The 24,958-nt window shown below is 55.0% G+C and overlaps 3 protein-coding genes across 3 annotated transcripts; 2 read left to right on the top strand and 1 right to left on the bottom strand.

The window, feature by feature from the left end:
- The first annotated feature begins 637 nt into the window (after positions 1 to 637).
- LOC100091425 (HLA class I histocompatibility antigen, alpha chain G-like) lies at positions 638 to 9,501 on the top strand. The gene is made up of 8 exons (XM_029054053.2): positions 638 to 915; positions 4,055 to 4,327; positions 4,536 to 4,814; positions 7,103 to 7,381; positions 7,580 to 7,687; positions 8,267 to 8,297; positions 8,457 to 8,483; positions 8,645 to 9,501. The coding sequence occupies exons 1-7, from the start codon at positions 816 to 818 to the stop codon at positions 8,461 to 8,463; spliced, it is 1,077 nt and encodes a 358-aa protein (XP_028909886.1). The 5' UTR covers positions 638 to 815; the 3' UTR covers positions 8,464 to 8,483; positions 8,645 to 9,501.
- A 1,591-nt stretch (positions 9,502 to 11,092) lies between these two features.
- Positions 11,093 to 15,392, top strand: LOC100086751 (BOLA class I histocompatibility antigen, alpha chain BL3-7-like). Its single transcript, XM_029053958.2, has 7 exons — positions 11,093 to 11,122; positions 12,121 to 12,291; positions 12,486 to 12,600; positions 12,957 to 13,414; positions 14,091 to 14,109; positions 14,269 to 14,889; positions 15,349 to 15,392. Exons 1-7 carry the CDS (start codon positions 11,093 to 11,095, stop codon positions 15,390 to 15,392), a joined length of 1,458 nt encoding a protein of 485 aa, XP_028909791.2.
- A 2,053-nt stretch (positions 15,393 to 17,445) lies between these two features.
- PSMB9 (proteasome 20S subunit beta 9) lies at positions 17,446 to 24,540 on the bottom strand. The gene is made up of 6 exons (XM_029053670.2): positions 24,446 to 24,540; positions 21,722 to 21,789; positions 20,077 to 20,208; positions 19,830 to 19,959; positions 17,799 to 17,940; positions 17,446 to 17,657 (listed from the first exon to the last, which is right to left on the bottom strand). Exons 1-6 carry the CDS (start codon positions 24,491 to 24,493, stop codon positions 17,530 to 17,532), a joined length of 648 nt encoding a protein of 215 aa, XP_028909503.1. The 5' UTR covers positions 24,494 to 24,540; the 3' UTR covers positions 17,446 to 17,529.
- Between the last annotated feature and the right edge of the window lie 418 nt (positions 24,541 to 24,958).

The following is a 24,958-nucleotide window of genomic DNA, read 5'->3' as shown; positions in this document are numbered from 1 at the left end:
GGAGGATGGAGGGGGGAGAGAGGGGAGGCGGGGAGGCCGGAGAGGACCCTTCGCCTGTGACAGCCCAGCAGACAGTGGGTGTGTGTGTATGTGAGGTCAGTACGTAGTCACCCGGTGTTTGCCCTCCTATCTGGGCCCGGTCCCTTGGCCCTATCGACCCCTTCCTTCCCACTGGCCGAGCTCCAGGAGAAAGAGGGGAGAGGTGCGAGGTCGGGGGGAGGCCTTAAGGGGAAAGGGCTGGAGGGGGGAGGGAGAGGAAGGGAGCAGAGTTTAGTGACACTGTTACAGTGCACGCTGTCAAGCGCTTAGTACAGTGCTGCGCACGGTAAGCGCTCAACAGGTACGATGGATTGATAAGGAGCCAGAGCCGGGAGACGTCGCGACGAGCTGGGGACGCGGAGGCGGGGAGAGGCAAGGGGACCGTTCGCTCATTCAGTCTATCCTATTTATTGAGCGCCTACTGGGTGCAGAGCTCTGTCCTAAGCGCTCGGAAAGTGCAGTTCGGCCACAGAGAGGGACACGACCCCTGCCCAACACCGTGCCGACAGTCAGGGACAGGCGGGGTGCGCTGTGCGCTGGGCTGGGCTAGACGCCTCCGCCTCCTTCTCCCTTTACCTTCAGTTTCAGTTTTCCGACCGGCAACCTTCCTCTGCCCGGCGACCGGTGACGCGCGCGCATCCTCGGTTCCCATTGGGCGGCGGGCGCGGGCTCGGCCAATCAGACAGCGGGGCTCGGGAGCTCGCGGAACCGATCCTGGGCACATCACGGAAGCGGAGCCGCCGACCGTTTGGGGGCTGGGCGCGAGGCTGGTGGGGATGGAGACCCCGGCCTGGCCCGGCCCGCGCCTCCCGCCGCCGCCGTGGCTGCTGCTGCTGGGGCTGCTGGGGGCCGCTCTGCTGCCGGACGCCTGCGGCAGTGAGTGCGGGAGCCCGCCGGGACGCGGGGGGCGGCGGGGCAGCGAGGGATGACGGCGGGGAGGGAGCGGAAGAGGAGACGCCGGCAGGGGGCGCCAGAGCGGGGGAAGAGGGGAGGCCGGCAGGGGGCGCCAGAGCGGGTGAGGGGGGAGAGGAGGAGAGGCCGGCAGGGGGCGTCAGAGAGGGTGAGGAGGAGAGGTCGGCAGGGGGCGCCAGTGTAGGAGGGTGATGAGGAGAGGCCGCTAGGGGGCGCCCTGGGCCGGGGGGGTGAGGAAGTGGGGCCGCCCTGGGGCGACCAGGGCAGGGTTGAGGGGGAGGGAAATAGTGATGATTAAAAACGATGGTATTTACTAGGTGCTGACCGTGTGCCCAGCACTGTTCTTAACGCTGGGCTAGATTGAAGAGCAGGGGCTTGGGAGGCCGAGGGCGTGGCTTCTCAGCCCAGGTCCACCACTTGTCTGACTTGGGGCAAGTGGCTCGACTTCTCTGTGCCTCAGTCACCCCATCTGGAAAATGGGAATAAGACTGAGGCCCATAGGAATCAACCTGGAATCCTACCCCAGTGTTTAGGACAGTGCTCGGCACATAGGAGAGCGTTTAACAAGTACCGTTATTATTATTATCACAAGGTCATCAGGTTGTGCCACGTGGGGCTCACTGTCTTAATCCCCATTATACAGATGAGGTCACTGAGGCCCAGTGAAGTGAGATGCCCACAGTTGGTCAGCAGAGCCCCTTGGGGGGCGGGGGTGTCTAGTACAAGGCTGGGGCAGGAAAAGGGATGAAGGGGGCAGAGCCATTGGTGGGAGGTGACTAATGCAGAGCTGGGGCGGGGCGGGACGGAGCGGGGGAAAGCGGAGGCGGTGTGGGGGTGTCCAGTCCAGGGCCGGGGAGGGGAAGGGGGTGGCGGGGAACAGAGCTGGCGGGGGGGAGGGGGTGTCCGGTGCCTCAGTGACCTCATCTGGAAAATGGGGATCGAGACCGTGAGCCCCACGGGGGACGGGGACTCTGTGCGACCCCATTTGCTTGTAATCATATTAATGACAATAATAATTAGCGCTCAGTACAGTGGCCGGCACACAGTAAGGGCTTAACAAATACCACGCTGATAATAATACTAAGAATAACTGGTGCTTAATACAGTGCCTGGCACACAGTAGAACTTAAACAAATACCATAATAATAATAGTGCTCAGTACCATGCCTGGCACACGTTAAGCCCTTAATAGATACCATGATGATAATAATACCAAGAATAACTAGCACTTAGTACAGTGCCTGGCACATAGTAAGCGCTTAACGAATACCCTGATACTAATACTAAGAATAATCAGTGTTTAGTACAGCATCTGGCACATAGGAAGCGCTTAGCAAATACCATGATAACACTAAGCGTGGCTCAGTGGAAAGAGCACGGGCTTGGAAGTCAGAGGTCATGAGTTTGAATCCCAGCTCCTTCACTTGCCAGCTGTGTGACTGTGGGCAAGTCACTTCACTTCTCTGTGCCTCAGTTACCTCATCTGTAAAATGGGATTAAGACTGTGAGCCTCATGTGGGACAACCTGATGACCCTGTATCTCCCCCAGCGCTTAGAACAGTGCTCTGCACATAGTATGCGCTTAACAAATACCAACATTATTATTACTATGAGTAATTAGTGCATAGGTCAATGTGTGGCACCTAGTAAGCCATGCCCAGCGCTTAGAATGGTGCCCAGGGCTTAGAGCAGTGCTTTCACATAGTAAACTCTAAACGGGAAGCAGCGTGGCGCAGTGGAAAGAGCACGGGCTTTGGAGTCAGGGCTCATGAGTTCGAATCCCAGCTCTGCCACTTGTCAGCTGTGTGACTGTGGGCAAGTCACTTAACTTCTCTGTGCCTCAGTTCCCTCATCTGTAAAATGGGGATTAAGACTGTGAGCCCCACGTGGGACGACCTGATTCCCCTGTGTTTACCCCACCGCTTAGAACAGTGCTCTGCACATAGTAAGCGCTTAACAAGTACCAACATTATTATTATTATTATTATTAACAGATATCATTATTCATATAAAAGTAATAGGAATAATTAGGGCTCAATACAATGTGTGGCACAAGTAAGCATTTAACAAAACACATAAAAACAATAGGAATAATTAGAGTTTAGCACAGTGTCTGGCATACAGTAAGCGCTTAAGAAAAACCATTAAAATGGAATAATTAGTGCTTAATACAGTGCCTGGCACACAGCAAGTGCTTAACAAATGCCATAAAAATAATAGGAATAAGTAGCGGTCGGTACCGTGCCTGGCACGGAATCAGCGCTTAACAAACATCGTGATAATAATACTAAGAAGAATTAGTGCTTAGTACGGTGCCTGGCACATAGTAAACACTTAACCGATATACAAATAATAATAATTACAGTTAGCGCTTAGTACACTGCCTGGCACATAGGAAGCCCCTCACAAATGCCATCATTATTTTCATTATTGTATCTCCCCCAGCACTTAGAACAGTGCTTGACGCGTAGTAAGTGCTTAGCAAATACCATCATTATTATTATTATTGTATCCACCCCAGAACTTAGAACAGTGCTTGGTGCGTAGTGAGCGCTTAACCGACACCATAATTATTATTATATCTACTCCAGCTCTTGGAACAGTGCTTGGCACGTAGTAAGCACTTAGCAGATACTATCGTTATTATTATTATTGTATCTACTCAGTCCTTAGAACAGTGCTTGGCACATAGTAAACACTTAATAAATACCATCATTATGAATATCAGTGTATCTACCCCAGGGCTTGGAACAGTGTTTGGTGTGTAGTAAGAATTTAACAAATACTATCATTATTTTTTATTGTATCTACCCCAGTGCTTAGAACAGTGCTTGGCACGTCGTAAGCGCTTAGGAGATACCATCGTTATTATTGTATCTAGCCCAGCGCTTAGAACAGTGCTTGGCACATCATAATTGCTTAAGAAATACCATCGTGATGATTATCGGTGCAGGGAGGGGGTGGGAGGAGAGCCCGTGTCTGATTGTCGGGGTGGGGTGTCTAGTACAGGGCTGGGCGCGGGCGGTGCTGGGGGGAGGAGAGAGGTCGGCGCGGTGTCGGTCAGCGTGTCCGTGACGGTGTCCGTGTCGTGTCTGTGTGTCAGGGTCCCACTGGCTGCGCTATTTCACCACCGGAGTGACCCGACCCGGCCCCGGGCTGTCCGAGTTCACTACCGTGGGCTACGTGGACGACGTGCAGTTCGTCAGGTTCGACGGCAACGGGGGACGGGGCCGGATGGAGCCGCGCACCCCGTGGATCCGGGACAACGAGGGATCGGAATACTGGGACTGGGAGACACAGAAGATGAGGACCTGGGCGCAGAGTTTCCGTGTGAACCTGCAGTCCGCACTGGTCTACTACAACCAGAGCAAGGAGGGTGAGCACGGGTCCGGGATCCGGGGGGGCGTCGGGTGACCGCGCCGTGGTCGTCCCCGGGCCGAGCTGACGCGGAGCCGGACCGGGCACGGCGAGCCCCGTCCGCCCGCCGCTCGGCCGCCAGGGTGGGGGTCCCCGCGGGGCCGACCGGGGCGAGGGGGGTGGGCGCGGTGCCCTCCCCGAGGGTCTGACGGGTCGGGGTCCGGCAGGGTCTCACTCCTTTCAGCTGATGTACGGCTGCCAGCTGCGGGAGGACAACACCACCGGCAAAGGGTATTGGCAGTACGGTTACGACGGGAGGGACTACCTTGCGCTGGACAAAGTCACGCGGAGCTGGACGGCGGCGGACGCCGGGGCCCTCAACTCCAAGCGCAAGTTGGAGGCCGACAGGACCATCGCCGAGAGAGAGAAGGCCTATCTGGACGGACAGTGCATCGATGCTCTCCGGAGATACCTACGGTTCGGAGGGCCCAGTCTCATCCGGACAGGTAGCGCCTGCTCGACCACCCCCGCCCCTCCCCTCCCCTCCCCTCCGTGGAGCCCCCGAGGCCGGAGCGGCGGGGTCGGCCGGGCCGGGGGGGCCTCCGTCAGCCCTTCGGTCGGATTTCTCCAGCTCACGGGAGGGGACAGTGCCACGAGAGACGGGCCCGGGCCCTACCCCCACGGGCGCCCCCGGGCACGGTGGCCTTCGGGCCCGGGCCTCGGTCCCCCCCTCCGTACGACGGGGACCCGACCGTCTGGCCCCGCTCCGGCCCGGCCCTCGGGACGGGGCCGGGGCGGAGAGGAGGCTTCCGACCGATGGGCCGCGCTCATCTGTCTTCTCGGCTCCGGGGAGCCGACCTTCTTCTGCTCAACGGTCAGGTCAGGTTGTCCCACATGAGGCTCACAGTCTTAATCCCCATTTTACAGATGAGGTAACTGAGGCCCAGAGAAGTTAATGGTTCCCCGAGGAACCATTCTGTTATCCTTATTATTATTATCCTCATCATCATTAGCTGCTAACCCTATTATTATTATCCATCATTTGCTGCTAACACTATTATTATTATCATCATTAGCTCCACAGTTAACGCTATTAGTATTATTATCATTAGCTCATTAGTAGAGAAGCAGCGTGGCTCAGTGGAAAGAGCACAGGCTTGGGAGTCAGAGGTCATGGATTCTAATCCCGACTCCACCGCTTGTCAGGTGGGTGACTTTGGGCAAGTCACGTAACTTCTCGGAGCCTCACTGACCTCATCTGTAAAATGAGGATGAAGAGTGTGAGCCTCACGTGGGACAACCTGATCACCCTGTCTCCCCTCAGCGCTCAGAACAGTGCTTGGCACATAGTAAGCGCTTAGCAAATGCCATTATTATTATTATTAACATTACCATTAATAGCATGTTAACACTGATTATTTTCACAAGCTCCACACCTGCTCACATCATTAATACTGTTCTTATTATCATCAGCTCTTTAGAGCCTAATGCCACTGTTATCGTTATTATTATTATTATTATTATTATTGCCATTACGTCAGCTCTTCGGGGCCCCAAAACACAGTAATTATTTTATCAATTCCCAAAGTCCCAATACTCTTATCGTTGTTATTAATATTCCCATCCAAATAGCACTATTGCTGTCATTTCATTGTCATCTGTATTATTCTTGATCCCCTGGATGATGAAAGTAACATTACCTTTGTGGTTATAGCTATCAACTCCCTGGGGGAGTCTAATTATTATTATTAAGTATTATTGTAACTATTAGTATAATTATTGATGTTGTTGCTATGCACTATGCATTCCCCTGGAGAATCCAATACACCTATTACTATTATTTCTATTTTTACTATCAGCTCCCTGGGGCTTTGAGTATTATTATTATTATTACTATGATTTCTATTATTTTAATATTTTTATTACTATCAGCTCCCTGGAGGTTTAATTCCATTATTATTATTGCTATTATCATCACCGTAGTTATTATTGCTATTTTTATTACTATCAGTTACTTACGGGGGGTTTATTATTATCGTTATCAGCAAGTCTCTTCATTTCCCTAGGCCTCAGGGATGCCATCTGTAAATGGGGATGGAGACTGTGAGCCCCACGTGGGACGGGGACTGTGTCCAACCCGACTAGCTTGGATCTGCCCCAGTGCTTAGTACAGTGCCTGGCAGATAGTAAGCCCTTCAAAAAATGCCATGAAAAAGTTTGCGGGGAGGGAGAAAGGCAGGAGGAAGGAGGTGAGGAAGAGGTCAGCGGCAGGAGGGAGGAGTACCAGGCACAGTAAGTAGATGAGAGAGAGAGAGGAGGAGAGTGCGAGCTGGGGTGTAGTGAGAGAAGAGAGTGGATGAGGAGGAGGGAGAGAGGTGTCTGAGGGTTCAGCCCCCGAGGGATCAGGCTGGACAGAGTGACACCCTGAGCTGGGGATGGAGAAGGCCCCTGTTGACGTCCCCCCCCCATCCCGCTCCCCTCAGTCCCCCTCCTCCACACCCTGGGCTGCCGGCTCTGGGGGCAGGAGGTCCTCCCTTAATCCCTGTCCGGACCCCAAAGCCCAGACAGACGCTGGGCCCCTCCTGGGGTCGGGGAGGATTCTGTCTCAGGGCCCCTCGGCCCCTCGACTTGGGGGAGGGAGACCCATCCGGGGGCGGGGACCCTTCTCCGAAGGCCCCTGCGGAAACCCCCTTCGTACGAGGCCGGACCCCGCTCCGACCCCAGCTCCGCGCCCCACACACCGAGGGGTCTCTCTGGGGGCGGAGTACCCGCCCTGACCCGATCTCCCCCGCAGATCCCCCCGAGGTGGAGGTGACCCGTCACCCCGGCCCCGACGGGGAGGACGTCAGCCTGCGGTGCCGGGCCCTCGGCTTCTACCCGGCGGACATCAAGTTCAGGTGGGAGCGGGAAGGGGAAGACGTGAGCCAGGAAACGGAGTTCGTGGACACGCGGCCCAGCGGAGAAGGCAACTTCCAGAAATGGGCGTCGGTCAACGTGCCCCGGGGAGAGGAGCAGAAATACGTCTGCGTCGTGGAACACGAGGGCCTGGCCCAGCCCCTCGCCGTGAAGTGGGGTGAGGGGCAGAGGTCCAGGGGGGCGGGGGAACAGGGCAGCGGGGAGCCGCGGGGGCTTCACGGGGGTTTGAGGTCCAGGCTGAAGCCGGGGTCCCGGCCGTCCTCCGTGAGGAGGGGTCTCGGGGATCGGGCGCGGCTGTGGGCGGTGCAGGGGGTCGTGGCCTCACTCCCGGGGTGACCCTCTCCTCCGGCACCAGTTCCAGACGCATCCCCACCCATCGCGGCCATCGTGGGGGCTGTGGTCGTCATCCTGCTCGTCACCGCGGCCGTGGTTGGGTTCGTCATCTGGAAGAGGAAGAAGTCAGGTAGGAGGGAGGAGATGGAATGGAGCTGTGGGGGGGTGGGGCAGAGGGAGGGAGGTCTGGGTCTGAGCCCACCGGTCTCAGACCCGAGGGGTCTGAATCGCCCCGTCCCCCATCCCTTTCTACCCTTCCTGCCCTCTGCCCCCGCCATTCCAGAACCAGGCAATGGGAAAGGCTGGAAATCCGGTGGTTCCGGTGTGAGCGTGTGGGTCAGCCCTGACCCCGCCGCTCTCCCTCTCCACTGTCTCTGCCCCGGCCGTGGCCAGACGGGGATTATCCATTAGTTTTCCGGGCCCAGTCCTTCCCTGGCCTGGCCTCCTGGAGGCTCCAGGGTCAACAGTCAGGCACCGGAGCCATGGAAGGAGGAGTCGGGAGTGGAGGCCTTTGCCTTCCGGGAAATATAGTTTCCAGGCAAACTCCCTTCTTCCCTCCAGACCTCTGATCCTAAATCTGGCTCCAGCTGCACCTGGGCCATACCCCTTCCAGGCCCTGCCCACACATCGAGCCTCCGGCCCCCTCCTCTCCATTGCTGTTTCTACTGGCCCCCCTCCCGCTTCTTCTCACTGTATTTTTTTTTCCCAGGTCTCAAAAGGAGGCAACTACACCCCAGCAGGTGAGTATGGAGGTGATAGGGTGGAGGGGAGACAGGGGGAGATGGAGAGAAGCGGGAGGGTCCCACAGGCTGGGCAGGGAAGGGCTGGGGTCCTGGGTTCAAGAGAGATCAACTCCCAGCTCCTGACTCTGACCCGTCTCCCTCTCTCTCTCTCCCCAGGCTCTGACTCATCCATTCCCATGAAAGGTGAGTTGGGGTGTGCGGAAGGGGGTTGTGGCTTGCGAGGTGTGTTGGTGGGAGGAGGGATCTGTGGGGGGAGGAGGTTTGGGGGGGGTCTGGTGTGTGGTTTGCGTGGAGGCTGGAGGGAGCTGTGATTCCCCAGCCCCTCCTTCACTGTTTGTTTTTAGCCTCAGCCTGAGGGAGTCATCTGCGTGGGACAGAGGAGCCCGGCTGCCCCCACCCTTCCTGCTGACCACTTTCTCTACCCGCCAGCCTAAACTTCTCGACACCCCGTCAAATCTCCTCACCTATGTCCAAGCACCCCCAGCTCCTCCCCAAACCGGAGTGTCCCTCTACTGAGGTTTCAACAAGAGCCAGTCCATTCTCCCCATCCCCCAGCTGTCCCCTTTCCCCGTGCTCCCTTCCTACCGTGCTTAATAATTGCCATTATTATTATTATTGTTTTTCCCACCCCTCCCCCCTTCCCCCTCTTGATTGCCCTGAATCAGTAGTGTTTCTCCGATCCCAGATAACCAAGAGTCCGGGCCATCCCGCTCCCCGGACCGACCCCGCCCGAGAGGCTGGTGGGGAAGCCAGGAAAGCCCCTGCCGGGCTGGGTCGGGCCGGGTTATGACCCCTCCCTGCATTGCTGTGACCCCTGTGTCTAGGAGTCGGAGGGATGGGGGAAAGGGAGACTACTGACCTGCTTGGAGGAGTTTTCCTCCCGCGTAAACGCAGCCCCGGACCCTACTTTTTAAAGGTCAACTTCTGAATGGATTTCTCTCTCTGACTTGTCTGCGAGACAGTAGCTGCAATTTTTTTTTCTCAAATAAGAAAGCTATCACAGGAAGTGTTATGGATCACTTAACTTCTCTGTGCCTCAGTTCCCTCATCTGTAAAATAGGGATTAAGTAAGTATAAGCCTCACATGGGACAACCTGATTACCCTGTATCTACACCAGTGCTTAGAACAGTGCTGTGCACATAGTAAGTGCTTAACAAATACCAACCTTATTATTATGGATTAAAATAACTGTATTCCTCCTGTCTGTCATTTTTCACTGTGGGCCCTGAGGGATCGGGGGGGGGGGACGGGGGGGGACAGGAGGTGGGAGCTAAACCTGGTCCCCTCAGGCCAGCAGAGTGAAATGTGTGTGTATGTATGTGTGAGAAAGAGAGAGAGGGAACAGAGTAGAGGCATCTCCCCTCAGCCCCCAATCCTTTTCATTCTTTCATTCGTATTTGTTGAGTGCTTATCGTGTGTAGCGCTTGGTACTAAGCGCTTGGGAAAGTATAATACCACAATAAACTGACACATTCCCTGCCCACTCGAGCTTAGCATCTAGAAGAGGGTGTCAAAGGGCAGGGACTGTCTCTGTTACCGATTTGTACATTCCAAGCACTTAGTAGAGTGCTCTGCACCTAGTAAGCGCTCAATAAATACTATTGAATGAATGAATGAATGAATGAAGAGGGGGAAACAGACTTGAATACAAATAAAGGAAGTAAGAGGTATGGACCTAAGTGGTGTGGGGCTGGGAGGAGGGAAGAGCAAAGGGGGCAAGTCAGGCTGATGCAGGAGGGAGTGGGAGCTAAGGAAAGGAGGGGCTTAGTCTGGGAAGGCCTCTTGGAGGAGACGTCCCTTCGATAAGACTTTGAAGGCGGGGAGAGTGACTGTGGGACACGAAGAGGGAGGAGGTTCCAGGCCAGAGGCAGGACGTGGGCGAGGGGTGGGTGGCAAGATAGAGGAGATGGAGTTTGCAGAGGGAAAAGGGGCGTAGGAGCAGGAGGGAGCTGGAGCGATGACTGGAGGGAGCCGTGGGGTCCAGGGAGGGTTTTTTTAGGACGGGAGACACGGGCCTGTTTGAAAGCGGTGGACAAGAAGCCGTTGGAAAGCAAACAGTTGAAGACAGCGATCTGGGAGGGAGCAAGTGTTTTATAAGCAGCAGAGTGGTTTAGTGGCTAGACCACGGGCCTGGGAACCTGGAGGACCTGGGTTCCAATCCCTCCTCAGTCACATTTCTGCTGTGATACTCTGGAAAAGCCCCTTCACTTCTCTTGGCTTCAATCACCTCATCTGTAAAATGGGCATTAAGAGTGTGACCAACCTGATTAACTTGTATCTACCCTGGAGCTTAGAAGAGTGCTCAGCACATAGTAACTACTTAACAAGTACCATTATTATTAGTATTATCATTTTGATACGGTGCAAAGGAATGGGATCGAATGCGCAGGTGGAGAGAATGGATTTTGAGAAGAGGCAGGAGATCTAATAATAATAATGTTGGTATTTGTTAAGCGCTTACTATGTGCCGAGCACTGTTCTATGCACTGGGGTAGACACAGGGGAATCAGGTTGTCCCACGTGGGGCTCACAGTCTTAATCCCCATTTTACAGATGAGGGAACTGAGGCACAGAGAAGTGAAGTGACTCGCCCACAGTCACACAGCTGACAAGTGGCAGAGCTGGGATTCGAACTCATGAGCCCTGACTCCAAAGCCCGTGCTCTTTCCACTGAGCCAAGCTGCTTCCCTAGATCTGTTCTGGAGATGCTGCTGGATAGGATGGGAAAGTTGAAGGAAGTGGTAGGAGGAGGGAGGAACTGGAGAGGAGCGGGGGAGATATTAGGGAGATCATGCCTGATGGTTTGGATTTTCTTCATCAAGTAGGTAGCCAAGTCTTGGGGGGCAAGGGAAGGGGGGCGGGCAGGCAGGGGTTTTAAGGGCTGCGGTAGGTACGAGATGGGCGATTCTCAGTGCCTCAGTTACCTCATCTGTAAAATGGGGATTGAAGCTGTTAGCCCCGTGTGGGACATGGATTGGGTCCAACGCGACTGGCTTTTATCCGTAGACCGTAAGCTCGTTGTGGGCAGGAAATATGCCCGTTTCTTGTCAGACTGTACTCTCTCAAGCACTTATTACAGTGCTTTGCACACAATAAGCGCTCAATAAATAAATACGAGTGAGTGAATGAATCTACCCCTGTGCTTAATACAGTGCCTGGCACTTAGTAAGTGCTTGACAAATACCACAAAAAAACCAAACAAACAACCGTTATCAGGTCAGAACCGGTCCCTGTCCCAAATAGGGCTCACAGTCTAAGTAGCTCACAGTCTAAGTAGCTCACAGTCTAAGTACTGAATCCCCATTTTACAGACGAGGTAACTGGTAAATGGGGAACAGAGATGTTCAGTGACTTGCTCGGGGCCACCCAGCAGACGAGTGGCAGAGCAGCGATTAGAACCCAAGTCCTCTGACTCCCAGGCCCGGGCTCTATCCGCTAGGCCATGCTGCTTCTCGGCCCTTCCCCGGCGAGTGACAGAGCCCCATACCAGCCCCACCGCCTGTCTGCCGTGTGACCTTGGGCAAGCCCTCATTGGACACGTTCCCTGTCCCACCCGAGCCTCACAGTGTCCAGGGGAGGGGGGAGCAGGGCTCATCTTCACTTCACGGCTGAGGATACCGAGGGCTACGGGAGTTCAGTGACTCGTCCAAGGTCACACGGCAGTCTTGGGGTGGGCCGGGGCTAGAATCCCGGTGTCCCGAGTCCAGTCCGGGCTCCAACTCCCCCGGCCACGTTGCCTCTTTAATAGACTCCCCTCGATCCCCCGTGGACTGAGCAACACCGGGAAACTTCTGCGAGCAGGGGAGGCTGCGCTTGTAGCGCTATTTCTACAGCGGAGTGACCCGGCCCGGCCCCGGGGTGTCCGAATTCATGGCCGTGGACCACGTGGACGATGTGCAGTTCATCAGGTTTGACGGCGACCAGGGTCGGGGCCGGGCTGGATCCGGGACAACGAGGGACAGGAATACTGTGGCTCATTGGAAAGATCCCGGGTTTGGTTCTAATCCCGGCTCTGCCGCTTGCCAGCTGTGTGGCTTTGGGCAAGTCACTTCACTTCTCTGTGCCTCAGTTACCTCATCTGTAAAATGGGGATTAACTCCGAGCCTCACGTGGGACAACCTGATGACCCTGTATCTCCCCCAGCGCTTAGAACAGTGCTCTGCACATAGTAAGCGATTAACAAATACCAACATTATCATTATTACCTGGACCGCGACACACAGGGCACCAAGGTCATGGCGCAGACTTTCCGCTGGAACTTGCAGAACATCCCGGACTACTACAACCAGAGCAAGGAGGGTGAGTGCGGGTCCGAGGCCCGGGGCTTCTGGTTCCCACGGATCCCCGCGAGGAGGGTCGGGTCTGGGGGGCGTCGGGCGACCGCGCCACGGCCATCCCCGGGCAGTGTGGACGCGGAGCCGGACCGAGCCCGGGGAACCTCGCCGCCATCCGGCCCACCCTGTCCCCCGGCCGCTCCGCCGTCGGGGAGGCGGTCCCCACGGGGCCGACCGGGCCGGTGGCCACCTCGGGTCATGACTGGGCGGGGGCTGGCAGGGGGTGAGGGGGTGAGTGTCCTCCCAAGGGGTGGGACATGGTGGGGAGCGGATGTGGGAGAGGTGCCCTCCCCGGGGGTCTGAGGGGTTGGGGTCCGGCAGGGTCTCACTCCCTTCAGCCGATGTACGGCTGCCAGCTGCGGGAGGACATCGCCACCGGCTACGGGTTCGGGCACTACGGCTACGACGGGCGGGACTACATCGCGCTGGACAGGGCCACGCGGAGCTGGACGGCGGCAGACGCCAGGGCCCTCAACACCAAGCGCCAGCGGGAGGCCGACGGGACCATCGCGGAGCGAGCCAAGGCCTATCTGGAGGGCGAGTGCATCGAGTGGCTCCGGAGATATCTGCGGTTCGCGGGGCCCAGCCTCACCCGGGAAGGTAGCGCCCGCTCGACCACCTCTGCCCTCCACCAACCCTCACACGACAAAGCTCGCTGTGGGCAGGGAATGTGTCTGTTACATCGTCATTCATTCATTCAATCGTATTTATTGAGCGCTTACCGTGTGGAGGACACTGTACTGTTGTGTTGTCGTGTTGAACTCTCCCGAGTGCTTAGATCAGCGCTCCGCACACGGTAAGCACTCGATAAATACAATCCATTAATTGATTAATGGGGAGACAGGCGGTCTGCCGGACACGAAGAAGCACCGTCTAGTGGATAGAACCGGGTCTAAGAGTCAGAAGTACCTGGGTTCTAATCCCGGCTCCGCCACTCGTCAGTTGTGTCAACTTGGGCAAGTCTCTTCATTTTTCCGGGGCTCAGGGATGTCATCCGCAAATGGGGATGAAGACTGTGAGCCCCACATGGGACGGGGGACTGTGTCCAACCCGACTAGCTTGGATCTACTCCAGCGCTTAGTACAGTGCCTGGCAGATAGTAAGCACTTCAAAATATGCCATGAAAAAGTTTGTGGGGAGAGAGGAAGAGGTCAGCAGCCGGAGGGATGAGAACCAGGCACAGTACGTAGATGAGAAAGAGAGGAGGAGAGTGCGAGCTGGGGTGTAGTGAGAGAAGAGAGTGGATGAGGAGGAGGGAGAGAGGTGTCTGAGGGCTTGGCCCCAGAGGGATCAGGCCAGACAGGTCACCCTGAGCTGGGGATGGAGAAGGCTCCTGTCATAGTCCCCACCCGCCATCCCGCTCCCTTCAGTCCCCCTCCTCCACAACCCGGGCTGCCAGGTCTGGGGGCAGGAGGTTCTCCCCTAATCCCTGTCCGGACCCCAAACCCCAGACAGATGCTGGGCCCCTCCTGGGGTCGGGGAGGATTCTATCTCAGGGCCCCTCGGCCCCTCGACTTGGGGGGAGGGAGACCCCTCCGGGGAAGGGGACCCTTCTCTGACCGCCCCTGCGGAAACCCCCTTCATACAAGGCCGGACCCTGCTCTGACCCTAGCCCCGCATCCCCCACACTGAGGGGGTCTCTCTGGGGACAGAACACCTGTCCTGACCCCGGTCTCCCCCACAGATCCCCCCTCGGTGCGGGTGACCCGTCACCTCGGCCCCGAGGGGGACGAGGTCACCCTGCGGTGGCGGGCCTTTGGCTTCTATCCGGCAGACATTAGATTTAAGTGGGAGCGGGAAGGGGAAGACATGAGCCAGAAAATGGAGTACATGGACACACGGCTCAGAGGAGATGGCAAATTCCAGAAATGGGCATCGCTCAGAGTACCCCAAGAAGAGGAGCAGAAATACGTGTGCGTCGTGGATCATGTCGGCCTGGCCCCGCCCTTTGCCGTGCGCTGGGGTAAGGGGCAGAAGTTCAGGGGAGCGGAGAGCTCTAGGGGCTTCAGGGTGTTTGAGGTCCAGGCTGAAGCCGGGGGCCCGGCCATCCTCCATGAGGAGGGGTCTAGGGCACCAGAAGCCACTGTGGGCGGTGCGGGGGGTCGTGGCCTCACTCCTGGGGTGATCTTTGCCCTCTTTTTCCAGTTTCAGGTTCATCCTCACCCATCAGGCTCATCGTGGGGGCTGTCGTCACTGTTCTCCTCATCACCACGACCCTGGTCGGGGTCGTCTTCTGGAGGAAGAGGGGAGCAGGTGGGAGGGAGGGGAGAGGAAGGAAATAGAACAGGTCTAGGACATCAAAGGAAGGGAGGGAAGTCTCAATAATAATAATAATGTTGGCATTTGTTAAGCACTTACTATGTGCAGAGCCCTGTTCTAAGTGCTGGGGTAGAGACAGGGTAATCAGATTGTCCCACATGAGGCTCACAGTTAATCCTCATTTTACAGATGAGGCAACTGAGGCACAGAGAAGTCAAGTGACTTGTCCACGGTCACACAGCTGACAAGTGGCAAAGCCGGGAGTCGAACCCACGACCTCTGACTCCGAAGCCCAGGCTCTTTCCACTGAGCCACGCTGCTTCCCAATCCGAGCTCAATCCGAGCCCCCTGGCTGGTGCCTGGGCTCCGAGGGATCTGATTGGCCCGGTCCCTCGGCCCTCTTTCCCCTTCCTCACGCTCTGAGCCGACCTGCTCTCTGCCCCCGCCCTTCCAGAATCAGGCAGCGGGAAAGGCTGGAAGTCCGGTGGTTCGGTGTGAACCTCGGCCCCCCCGCTTCTCCTCTTCACCATCCCCACCCCAGCCTGGCTCTGGCAGGACGGGAGCTTTGGCATTTGTTCTCTGGATCCAGACCTTCCCTAGCCAGGGCTGGGCCTGGCACCTGCTGCCTCAGCCTCCTGGAGGGTCCCGGATCAGGGGTCCCGCTCTAGGAGCTGGGGGAGGAGGACTCTGGGAAATGAAGGCCTTTGCCTTCTGGGAAATTTTATTCCCAGGCAAATTCCCTTTTTCCCTCCAGACCCCTGATCCCAGCTCTGCCTCCAGCTTCAGCCTGGACCGTATCCCTTCCAGGTCCTGCCCACACCACTGAGTCCCTGGCCACCTCCTCTCCTATTAGCCCCCCTTCTCACTTTCTCTCACTTTTTTTCCATCTAGGTGGAAATGGAGGGAACTATACCCCTGCAAGTGAGTGTGGAGGTGATGGGGTGGAGGGGAGGCAGAGGGGGAGATGAAGAGAAGGGGGAGGGTCCTACAGGCTGGGCAAGGAAGGGCCGGGTTCCTGGGCTCAAGAGAGATCAACTCCCAGTCGGACCCTGGCTTTGACCCCTTTCCCCCTCCCCCCAGGTTCAGACTCCTCCATTCTCATGAAAGGTGAGTTGGGGTGTGCGGAGGGTCTTGGTGACATGCAGGTGAAAGGGGTGTGTGAGTGGGAGGTTGGCAAAGGAATTTGGGGGGGGTCTGGAGGGAGGGTTGCACGGAGGCTGGAGGGAGCAGGGGACTCGAGCCCCTCCTACGCTGTCCGTTTCCAGTCCCAACCTGAGGGAGCCGCCTGGGTGGGACAGAGGGACCCAGCTGCTTCTGCCCTTCCTGCTGACCATGTTCTCGCCGCCCCCCTCCCGCCCTTCCTAGAGGCCTGGACATCCCATCTCCATTTCTCCCACAAGTTCAGGCATCTCCATCTCCTTCCTAAACCATAGCGATCCTGGACTAAGATTCCAAAGAGAGCCTTTCCCTCTTCCCACCCACCAATATATACTGTATCCAACAGACAATGACTCTTCTCTCCTTTCAAAGTATTATTGAAGACCCAGTTCCTCCAAGAGGTCTTCTTTTACTAACCCCCCCTTTCCTCTTCTCCCACTCTCTTCTGCGTCACCCTGACCTGCTCCCCGTCCCAGCCCCACCGCGCTTACGTTCATATCTGTCATTTATCTATTCGTATTAATATCTGTCTCCCCCTCTAGACTGTAAGCTCTTTGTGGGCAGGGACTATGTTCACTTTTACATTCCACTCTCCTTTAAGCCCTTAGTACAGTGCTCTGCAGATGATAAGCGTTCAGTGAATATGACTGACTTTCCCCAGGCCCGGATGGCACCTGCTGGGCTGGGCTGGACTGGGTCATGACCCCTTCTTGCATTTTTGTGACCCCTGCATCTATAGTGGGTCTGGGGCCAGAGTGCCGGAGGGGGCAGAGAGCCCCCCCCCCAACAAGTCAGACAGGACTTGGAGAACTTTTTCTCCTGCATAATCACAGCCCCTAGCCCCACTTTTTAAAGGTTAACTCCTTCTCGGAGGACTTACCTGTGATCCAGTGGCTGTGATCTTTGATGTTTTTCTTATTTTAACCATGCATAAATTGCATTGCAAAAACTTTATTCCTCCTATCTGTGTTGGTTTCTTTTGGGCCCAGATTGGGGGTTGGAAGTGGGGAATGGGAGGTGGGAGCTAAACCTGGTTCTCCCCTGGGCCAGGAGAGTTTTATGGATATATGTACATACATATAATAATAATAATAATAATGACAATAATGGTATTTGTTAAGCACCTACTAAGTGCCAGGCACTATACTTAGCGCTGGGGGTGGATACAAGCATTTCAGATTGGATAAAGTACCTGTTCTGCATAGAGGTCAGTCTTAATCCGTGTGTGTGTGTGTGCACGCGTGCACACAGACAAGCACACACACACACACACACACACACACAGTCTCCCCTCCGCCCCCTAAGTCCCTTGGGCTGTGGCACCAGAAATGCTGAATAACTTCATTATCATAATACAGTCCCCCTCCTAGTTTGAATAGTGGGAACTCACTGAGGCTGGGAGCAACATTTTTATTACAAAAGAAGAGGAAAGAGTGGAGGTCGATGGTGGGGCTGGGGGTTGGGGGGCGGCGGGGAATCACTTATCAAAGAACTGGGGCAGATCCTTCCCCGAGATGACTTGATGTTCCACGCCCGAGGCTGTGATGGTGACCAGGTAGATAACCCCTCCACTGACCGTATCCCGGCCCATGGCCAGAGCGATGGCTGATGGAGAGAGAGGGAGCAGAGGGGTCAGGACTCCAGCCACCAGCATGTTCCCCCAGCTCTCCGGCCCCCGACACCCTCCGCCGGCCCACTCCCACGCGCGCCCCCGACCCCGGGGACCTTTCCCTAAGGGGCAGTTACCCTCGGTAGTGAAACGGCGGCACTCGGCCAGGGTCATGCCAGGTCTGTAGGCTGAGTCAACGTAGCTGTAGATGTAGATGCTTCCAGAACCACCCACGGCGAAGGGCTGGCGGGTCAGCATGCCCCCTAGGGTCCCGTACACCTGGGGGTGGAGGGGGGAGTTGAGGCCTGCCCCCACCCCAGGATTTGAAGCTCTCCCCCTCCCGGGGGCCTGGGTTCAGCCTGTCTTCCCAGATGGGGCTGGGGGCGTGGAGCCCACCTCTCGCCCACATCCTGCTTCTGGCCTGGAACGCCCTCCCTCCCTCATTTCCGCCTCTCCCCCACTTCAAAGCCTTACTGAAGGTCCATCTCCTCCAAGAGGCCTTCTCTGACTACGCTCTCATTTCTTCTTTTCCCACTCCCTTCTGCTTCGCCCTGACTTGCTCCCTTTCATTCATTCCATCGCTTTTATTAAGCACTTACTGCATGCAGTGCACTGTACTAAGTGCTGGGGAGAGGATGACAATAAACAGACACATTCCCTGCCACAACGCGCTTACAGTTGAGAGACTGTATACTCCCTTTATTCACCACCTCCGCCCTCGGTTCCACATTACTTATGGACCTATCCATAATTTATTTATTTCTATTCACGTCTGTCTCTCCCTCTAGACTGTAAGCTCGTTGTGGGCAGGGAATGTGTCTGTGTATTGTTATATCTTTCAAGCACTTAGTACAGCCCTCTGCACACTGTAAGCACTCAATAAATACGATTGGCTGACTCAATAAATCCGATTAATTGAGTGATTGGAGCAGTCCCTGCCTGAATCCTCATTGCCCTTTCTCCCACTCCCTTCTGCATCGTCCTCGTACTTTGTAGTTGCTCCCTTTCCTCACCCCCCTTTTAGACCGTGAGCCCGTTGCTGGGCAGGGATTGTCTCGATCTGTGGCCGAATTGTACATTCCAAGCGCTTAGTACAGTGCTCTGCACACAGTAAGCACTCAATAAATACAATTGAATGAATGAACTTATGTACATATCCGTAATGTAATTATTTATAATGTTTGTGTCTTCCTGTACACTGTAAGCTTCTTGTTACCAACTCTGAGAGTTAGATACCAACCCTCTTATATTGGACTCTCCCAAGTGTTTAGTACAGTTCTCTGCACAAAGTAAGCCTTCAATAAATTCGATTGATTGATTGATTGATTGATTGGGGTAGGGGGCCGGGTCTGACCTGAACCTCGCGACCCTGGGTGGGGAAGGAGGAGAGAAGGAAGCAAACTTTCCTTGCAAGCTTCTTGAGGGCAGGGAATGCCTCACTTCTTATTTGCACTTTCCCAAGCTGTATCGTACCCAGTGGAAGCTCAATAAACTCCACTATTCATGCATTCAATGGCATTTAATGAGCACTTACTATGGGCAGAGCACTGTACTAAGCGCTTGGAGTGTACACCACTGCTGCATCGTGGGGAAGAAACACTCTCACTCAATCCTATTTATTGAGCGCTCATTGTGTGCAGAGCACTGTACTAAGCACTTAGGAGAGTAATAATAATAATTATGATATTTGTTAAGCACTTACTATGTGCCAAGCCCTGTTCCATGAGCTGGGGTAGTTACAAGGTCACCAGGTTTTCCCACGTGGGGCTCACAGCCTCAATCCCCATTTTACAGATGAGGGAACTGAGGCCCAGAGAAGTTAAGTGGCTTGCCCAAGGTGACATAGAAGACAAGTGGCAGAGCCAGGATTAGAACCCACATCCTCTGCCTCCCAAGCCCGGGCTCTTTCCACTAAGCCACGCTGCTTCTCAATACCACAGAGTTGATGGACAGGTTCCCTGCCCACAATGAGTTTACGGCTAGAGGCATCAGTCCATCGATCAAGGGTATGTAGTAAGCGCCCGCTGTATGAAGAGCACTATACTGAGCTCTTGGGAGAGTACAATTTAACAGGACTGGTAGACAAGTCCCTTGCCCACAAGGAGGTGTGGGGCTGGGAGCCTGGGAGGAGGTGTGTGTGCGGTGGATCTGAGTGCGGGGATTCTCACCTGTCCCCCTTTCTGGGGATCCCATCCAGCTACCAGCATGTTGGCAGAGAGGTCGTCTCGATACTTGTAAATTATGTTCTTCACCACGTTGGCAGCGGCTACCACGGGCGGGGAGCTCTCCAGCTCCATGCTGAAGGGAGAGGGGCGCAGACCGATATTATCGGGGTCCCTCTGGGCGGACCCCCCGCCCCCGACACCCATCCCCAGGAAGCCCTTGGAGAGGGAGAGGCAGAGACGGAGTTCGAACCTGTGTAGTTCCAGGTGATAGGCGGCCATGTCGGCCACGGCCTGTACGTCGGCTAAGGATCCGGCCACGGCGCAGTAGATGTGGTCGTGCAGGCGAGCGAGCTTGTCAAACACCCGACCAACCACCGCCTGCCTGGGATAATAATAATAATGGTGTTATTTGTTAAGCGCTTCTATGTGCCAGGCCCTATACTAAGCGCTGGGATCGATACAAGCAAATCGGGTTGGACACGGTCTCTGTCCCCCCCCCTGGGGTTCACAGTCTAAATCCCCATTTGACAGGTGAGGTAACAGAGGCACAGAGAACTGAAGTGCCTTTCCCGAGGTCATACAGCAGACAAGGGACGGAGCCGGGATTAGCACCCAGGTCCTCGGGACTCCCAGGGCCGTGTCTAGCCACTAGGCCACCTGCTTCTCTGGGGGTGGGGAGGGCGGGGTGAGAGGGGAGGGAGATAGGATTCCTGTGATGATTTCTTTAAACCACCTGCCTAAGGCAGCTGAGAATTGTATTTTTTTTATGAGAGTTGTATTGTTTTATGGTATTTGCTAAGGGTTTACTATGTGTCAAATACTGTTCTGAGTGCTGACATAGTTCCATGTGAGTTGTTAGACACGGTCCCTGTCTTGCTTGGGGGCTCACAGTCAAAGTAGGAAGGAGGACAGGACAACTGGGGCACGGGGAAATGACTTGCCCAAGGTCACACAGCAAACAATTGGCAGAGCTGGGTTTAGAACCCAGGTCGTCTGACTCCCAGGCCGTGCTTTTTAATAACGATGATGGTATTCGTTAAGTGCTTGCTATGTGCCAAGCACTATTCTAAGCGCAAGGGTAGATACAAGGTTAAAATAATGATGATAATGGTATTTTTTAAGCACTTACTGTGTGCCAAGCACTGTTCTAAACGCTGGGGTAGACAAAGGTCATCAGGTTGTCCCATGTGGGGCTCGTAGTCTTAATCCTCATTTTACAGATGAGGTGACTGAGGTGCAGAGCAGTTAAGTGTCTTGCTCAAAGTCACACATCAGACAAGTGGCAGAGTGGGGATTAGAACCCATGACCTCTGACTACCAAGCCCAGGCTCTTTCCAGTAAGCCACACTGCGTTTTTTTGTTGTTGTTGGATGCAGTCCCCGTTCCACGTGGGGTTTACAATCTTAATCTCCATTTTACAGATGAGGAAACTGAGGCACAGTGAAGTGAAGAAGCAGCGTGGCTTAATGGAATGAGCCCGGGCTTGGGAGTCAGCAGTTGTGGGTTCTAATCCCTGCTCCGCCACTTGTCTGCTGGGGGGCCTTGGGCAAGTCACTTGACTTCTCTGTGCCTCAGTAACCTTTTCTGTCAAATGGGGATGAAGAGTGTGAGCCCCACATGCGACAACCTGATGACCTTGTATCTACACCTGTGCTTAGAACAGTGCTTGGCACACAGTAAGAGCTTAACAAATAACATCATGATTATTATTATTTGTCAAGGTCACACAGGAGACAGGTGGTGGAGCCTGGATTCGAACCCAGATCCTTCTGACTCCCAGGCCCGTGCTCTATCCACTAGGCCATGCTGCTTCTCTTTTTCCCTGTATTCCCTCTCTTTCCCCCTCCCCAACCTCCCCTTCTCCCAGAGGGACCCGATCCAGCCCAAGGACTTACCCCGCCGAGACCCTGGAGTCCGAGCCTACCACGACCCCCCCGTCGAACTCCACCGCCATGATGGTCGTCTGGGGAGAGAGCGAGGGTCGTTTAATCCAGGAGTTTTTCCCCCCACCCACCTGTTGTTTCTAACCGCCCCCCCCCCAACACCAGCAACCCCTACCCCCTGCCCCTTCCCCTCGGACCTGATGACGATGACAGTGGTATTTGTTAAGCGCTTACTATTTGCCAAGCACTGTGCTAAACGCTGGGGTAGTTTACAAAGTAATCAGGTTGCCCCGCATGGGGCCCACCTGCAAAATAATCCTCATTGTACAGATGAGGGAACTGAGACAGAGAAGTGAAGTGACCTGCCCAAGGAACCTAGGGAGTTCCCCTCTCCCACTGCCCTCCCCTACCGGCTGAGCCCCTAACGGCTTAGTGGGGGGTCGGTCGGCCACCACCAGTGGTATTTCTTGAGCGCTTCCTGTGTGCCAAGCACTGTGATGAGCACTTGGGAGAGTACACTATAACAGAGTTGTCGACGACTTTAAACAGTGGTGTTTACTGAGGGTTTATTATGCGCAGAGCATTCATTCATTCATTCAATCGTATTTATTGAGTGCTTACTGTGTGCAGAGCACTGCACTAAGCGCTTGGGCGAGTACACTACAACCAAATTAGCACACATGTTCCCTGCCCATAAAGCCTAGCGGGGAGAGCCCGGGCCTGGGAGTCAGAAGGACCTGGGTTCTAATGCCCCCTCTGCCATTTGTCTGCTGTGTGATCTTGGGCAAATCACTTCACTTCTCTGTGGCTCGGTTACTTCAACTGTAAAATGGGGATTGAGACTGTGAGCCCCACGTGAGACAACCTGATTACCTTGTATCTACTTCAGTGCTTAGAACAGTGCTTGGCACATAGTAAGAGTTTAACAAATACCATCCTTATTATTACTTAACTTTTCTGTGCCTCAGTCTCCTCATCTGTCAAATGAGGATTAAGACTGTGAATCCCATATGGGACAAGGACTGTGTCCAACCTGATTATCTTATATCTACCCCAGCGCTCAGTATAGTGCCTGACTCCCGGTAAGCACTTAACAAATACCATTAAAAAAAGTTTGCCATCGGGGGGGAGTCAGATATTAATGTAAATAACTAATTTATCCACTTACTTCTTCATTGCGGGGGGGGGAAGGGGGACTTTAGGGTGCTGGATTGTGGTGAGAGAGGGGTGGGCTGACTTTCTGTTCATGGGGAAAGAGTTTGTGGGGCGCATATAGTTGCGAACATGTGCCCACGGGGGAGGGAGGGGAGTTGTCTGTTATATCTCTCCCAAGTGCTTGGGGCAGTGCTTTACACACAGTAATGGCTCAATAATTGTTTGACTGACTATCACTGTGGTTTAAGCGAGGAGTCAGAGCAGGGATTGGGAAAATCAGAGAAGAGGGAACGTGTCTACTAATGCTGTTACACTGCACTCTCCCAAGCGCTTAGTACAGTGCTCTGCACAGGGTAAGCGCTCAATAAATACGATTGACTGATTGAAGACAGAGAGGGAGTCCTCCCCTCCAGTGGGAATTCTCTGTCTGAGCAGCTCCTGTGAGCGCCCCCCCGGGGACCTCCCCCCGCAAATTGAAGCAGCATGACTTAGTGGCAAGATCCCGGTCTTTGGAGTCACAGGATGTGGATTCTAATCCCGGTTGTCCCACTTGTCTGCTGTGTGACCTCGGGCCAGCCACTTCCCTTCTCTGGGCCTCAATTTCCTCATCTGTAAAATGGGGATGAAGACTGTGAGCCCCACGTGGACAACCCGATGACCCTGTATCTACCCCCGGCGCTTAGAACAGTGCTTGGCACATCGTAAGCGCTTAACAAACACCGTTATCATTCTTATGATTAGTATCTCATCTGTAAAATGGGGATGAAGACTGTGAGCCCCACGTGGGACAACCTGATGACCTTGTATCTAGACCAGCGTTGAGAACAGTGCTTGGCACACAGTAAGCGCTTAACAAACACCACTGTCATTATTACTATTATTACCTCATCACCATTATCACCTCGTTATTATTATTATTAGGACTTGATGACCCTGTATCTCCCCCAGCGCTTGGAACAGTGTGCTTGGCACAGAGTACGCGCTGAACCAATACCCGCTGCCAGAGAAGCGGCGTGCCTCAGTGGAAAGGGCCCGGGTTTAGGAGTCAGAGGTCATGGGTTCTAATCCCGGCTCCGCCACCTATCAGCTGTGTGGTTGGAAGTGAAGACACTTCACTTCTCGGTGAATTCATCTGTAAAATCGGGGATGAAGACCGTGAGCCTCACGCGGCACAACCCGATGACCCTGTATCCACCCCAGCGCTCAGAACAGTGCACAGAGTAAGAGTTTAACAGCCTCACCAGCATTAAATACCATCATCGTGAGCATTAATTCTAATGCACAGTGCTGGGCACGTAGTAAGCGCTTAACAGCATTACCAGCATTCAATACCATCATCATTAATGAGTGAAAGCGAAAGCAGCCGGGTGCCGCTTCCCCCGCGCCCACCGACCCAGGCCGCCCTCCCACCCCCAGGGGTCCCATCCCCGGGGAAGGGGGAGGGGGGCAGGTGCCTTCCCCCCCAAGAGAGGTCCCGTCCCCCCAAGTGCTAGCCCCTGGGGTCCATCCTGGGGTCCCCTCCCCCGCAAAGGTCCGGCAGGGAGGGGCAGACAGGCGTGGCCCCCCAGGCGTGAGCCTCACCCCGGTGCAGACTTGTCCGGTGTCCCTGGAGGTCCCGGAGGGCTGCATGGCTCCCCCGGCGTGCGCGGCTCTGGCCGGTCCCGCGGCCGGTCCCGCACCCCCCGCCCCGCGGCCCCGCCCCCTGCACGCCCCGCCATCGCCGGCAGGGGGCGGGCGCGGCCTGGCCCCCTTCCCCCCCCCCCCCTGCGGGCTCCGGCCCGGCCCGCTAACCTGAGGGCGGAAGATCTGCCCGGCAACAGGTGACGCGCCCCGAAGCCGTCTTCATTCAGTCATTCAACAGTATTTATTGAGCGCTTACTAGGTGCCCGGCGACAGATAGAGACAATTCGATTAGCTTAGAGATTAGATTAGAGACGGTCTAATCAGACAACAGACAATTTAATCACGATAAATAGAATCAAGGGGCTGGGCACCTCATTAACAAAATAAACAGGATAATAAAATACACATATATTTTATTATATGTGTATTTTATATATATAATATATACACATAGATATATACACACACATA

The sequence above is a fragment of the Ornithorhynchus anatinus genome, chromosome X3, assembly GCF_004115215.2.
Source record: "Ornithorhynchus anatinus isolate Pmale09 chromosome X3, mOrnAna1.pri.v4, whole genome shotgun sequence".
In the NCBI taxonomy this organism is placed as follows: domain Eukaryota; kingdom Metazoa; phylum Chordata; class Mammalia; order Monotremata; family Ornithorhynchidae; genus Ornithorhynchus; species Ornithorhynchus anatinus.
The sequence above is the reverse complement of the archived record's forward strand: the minus strand, read 5'-3'. Positions and strand labels throughout refer to the sequence as shown.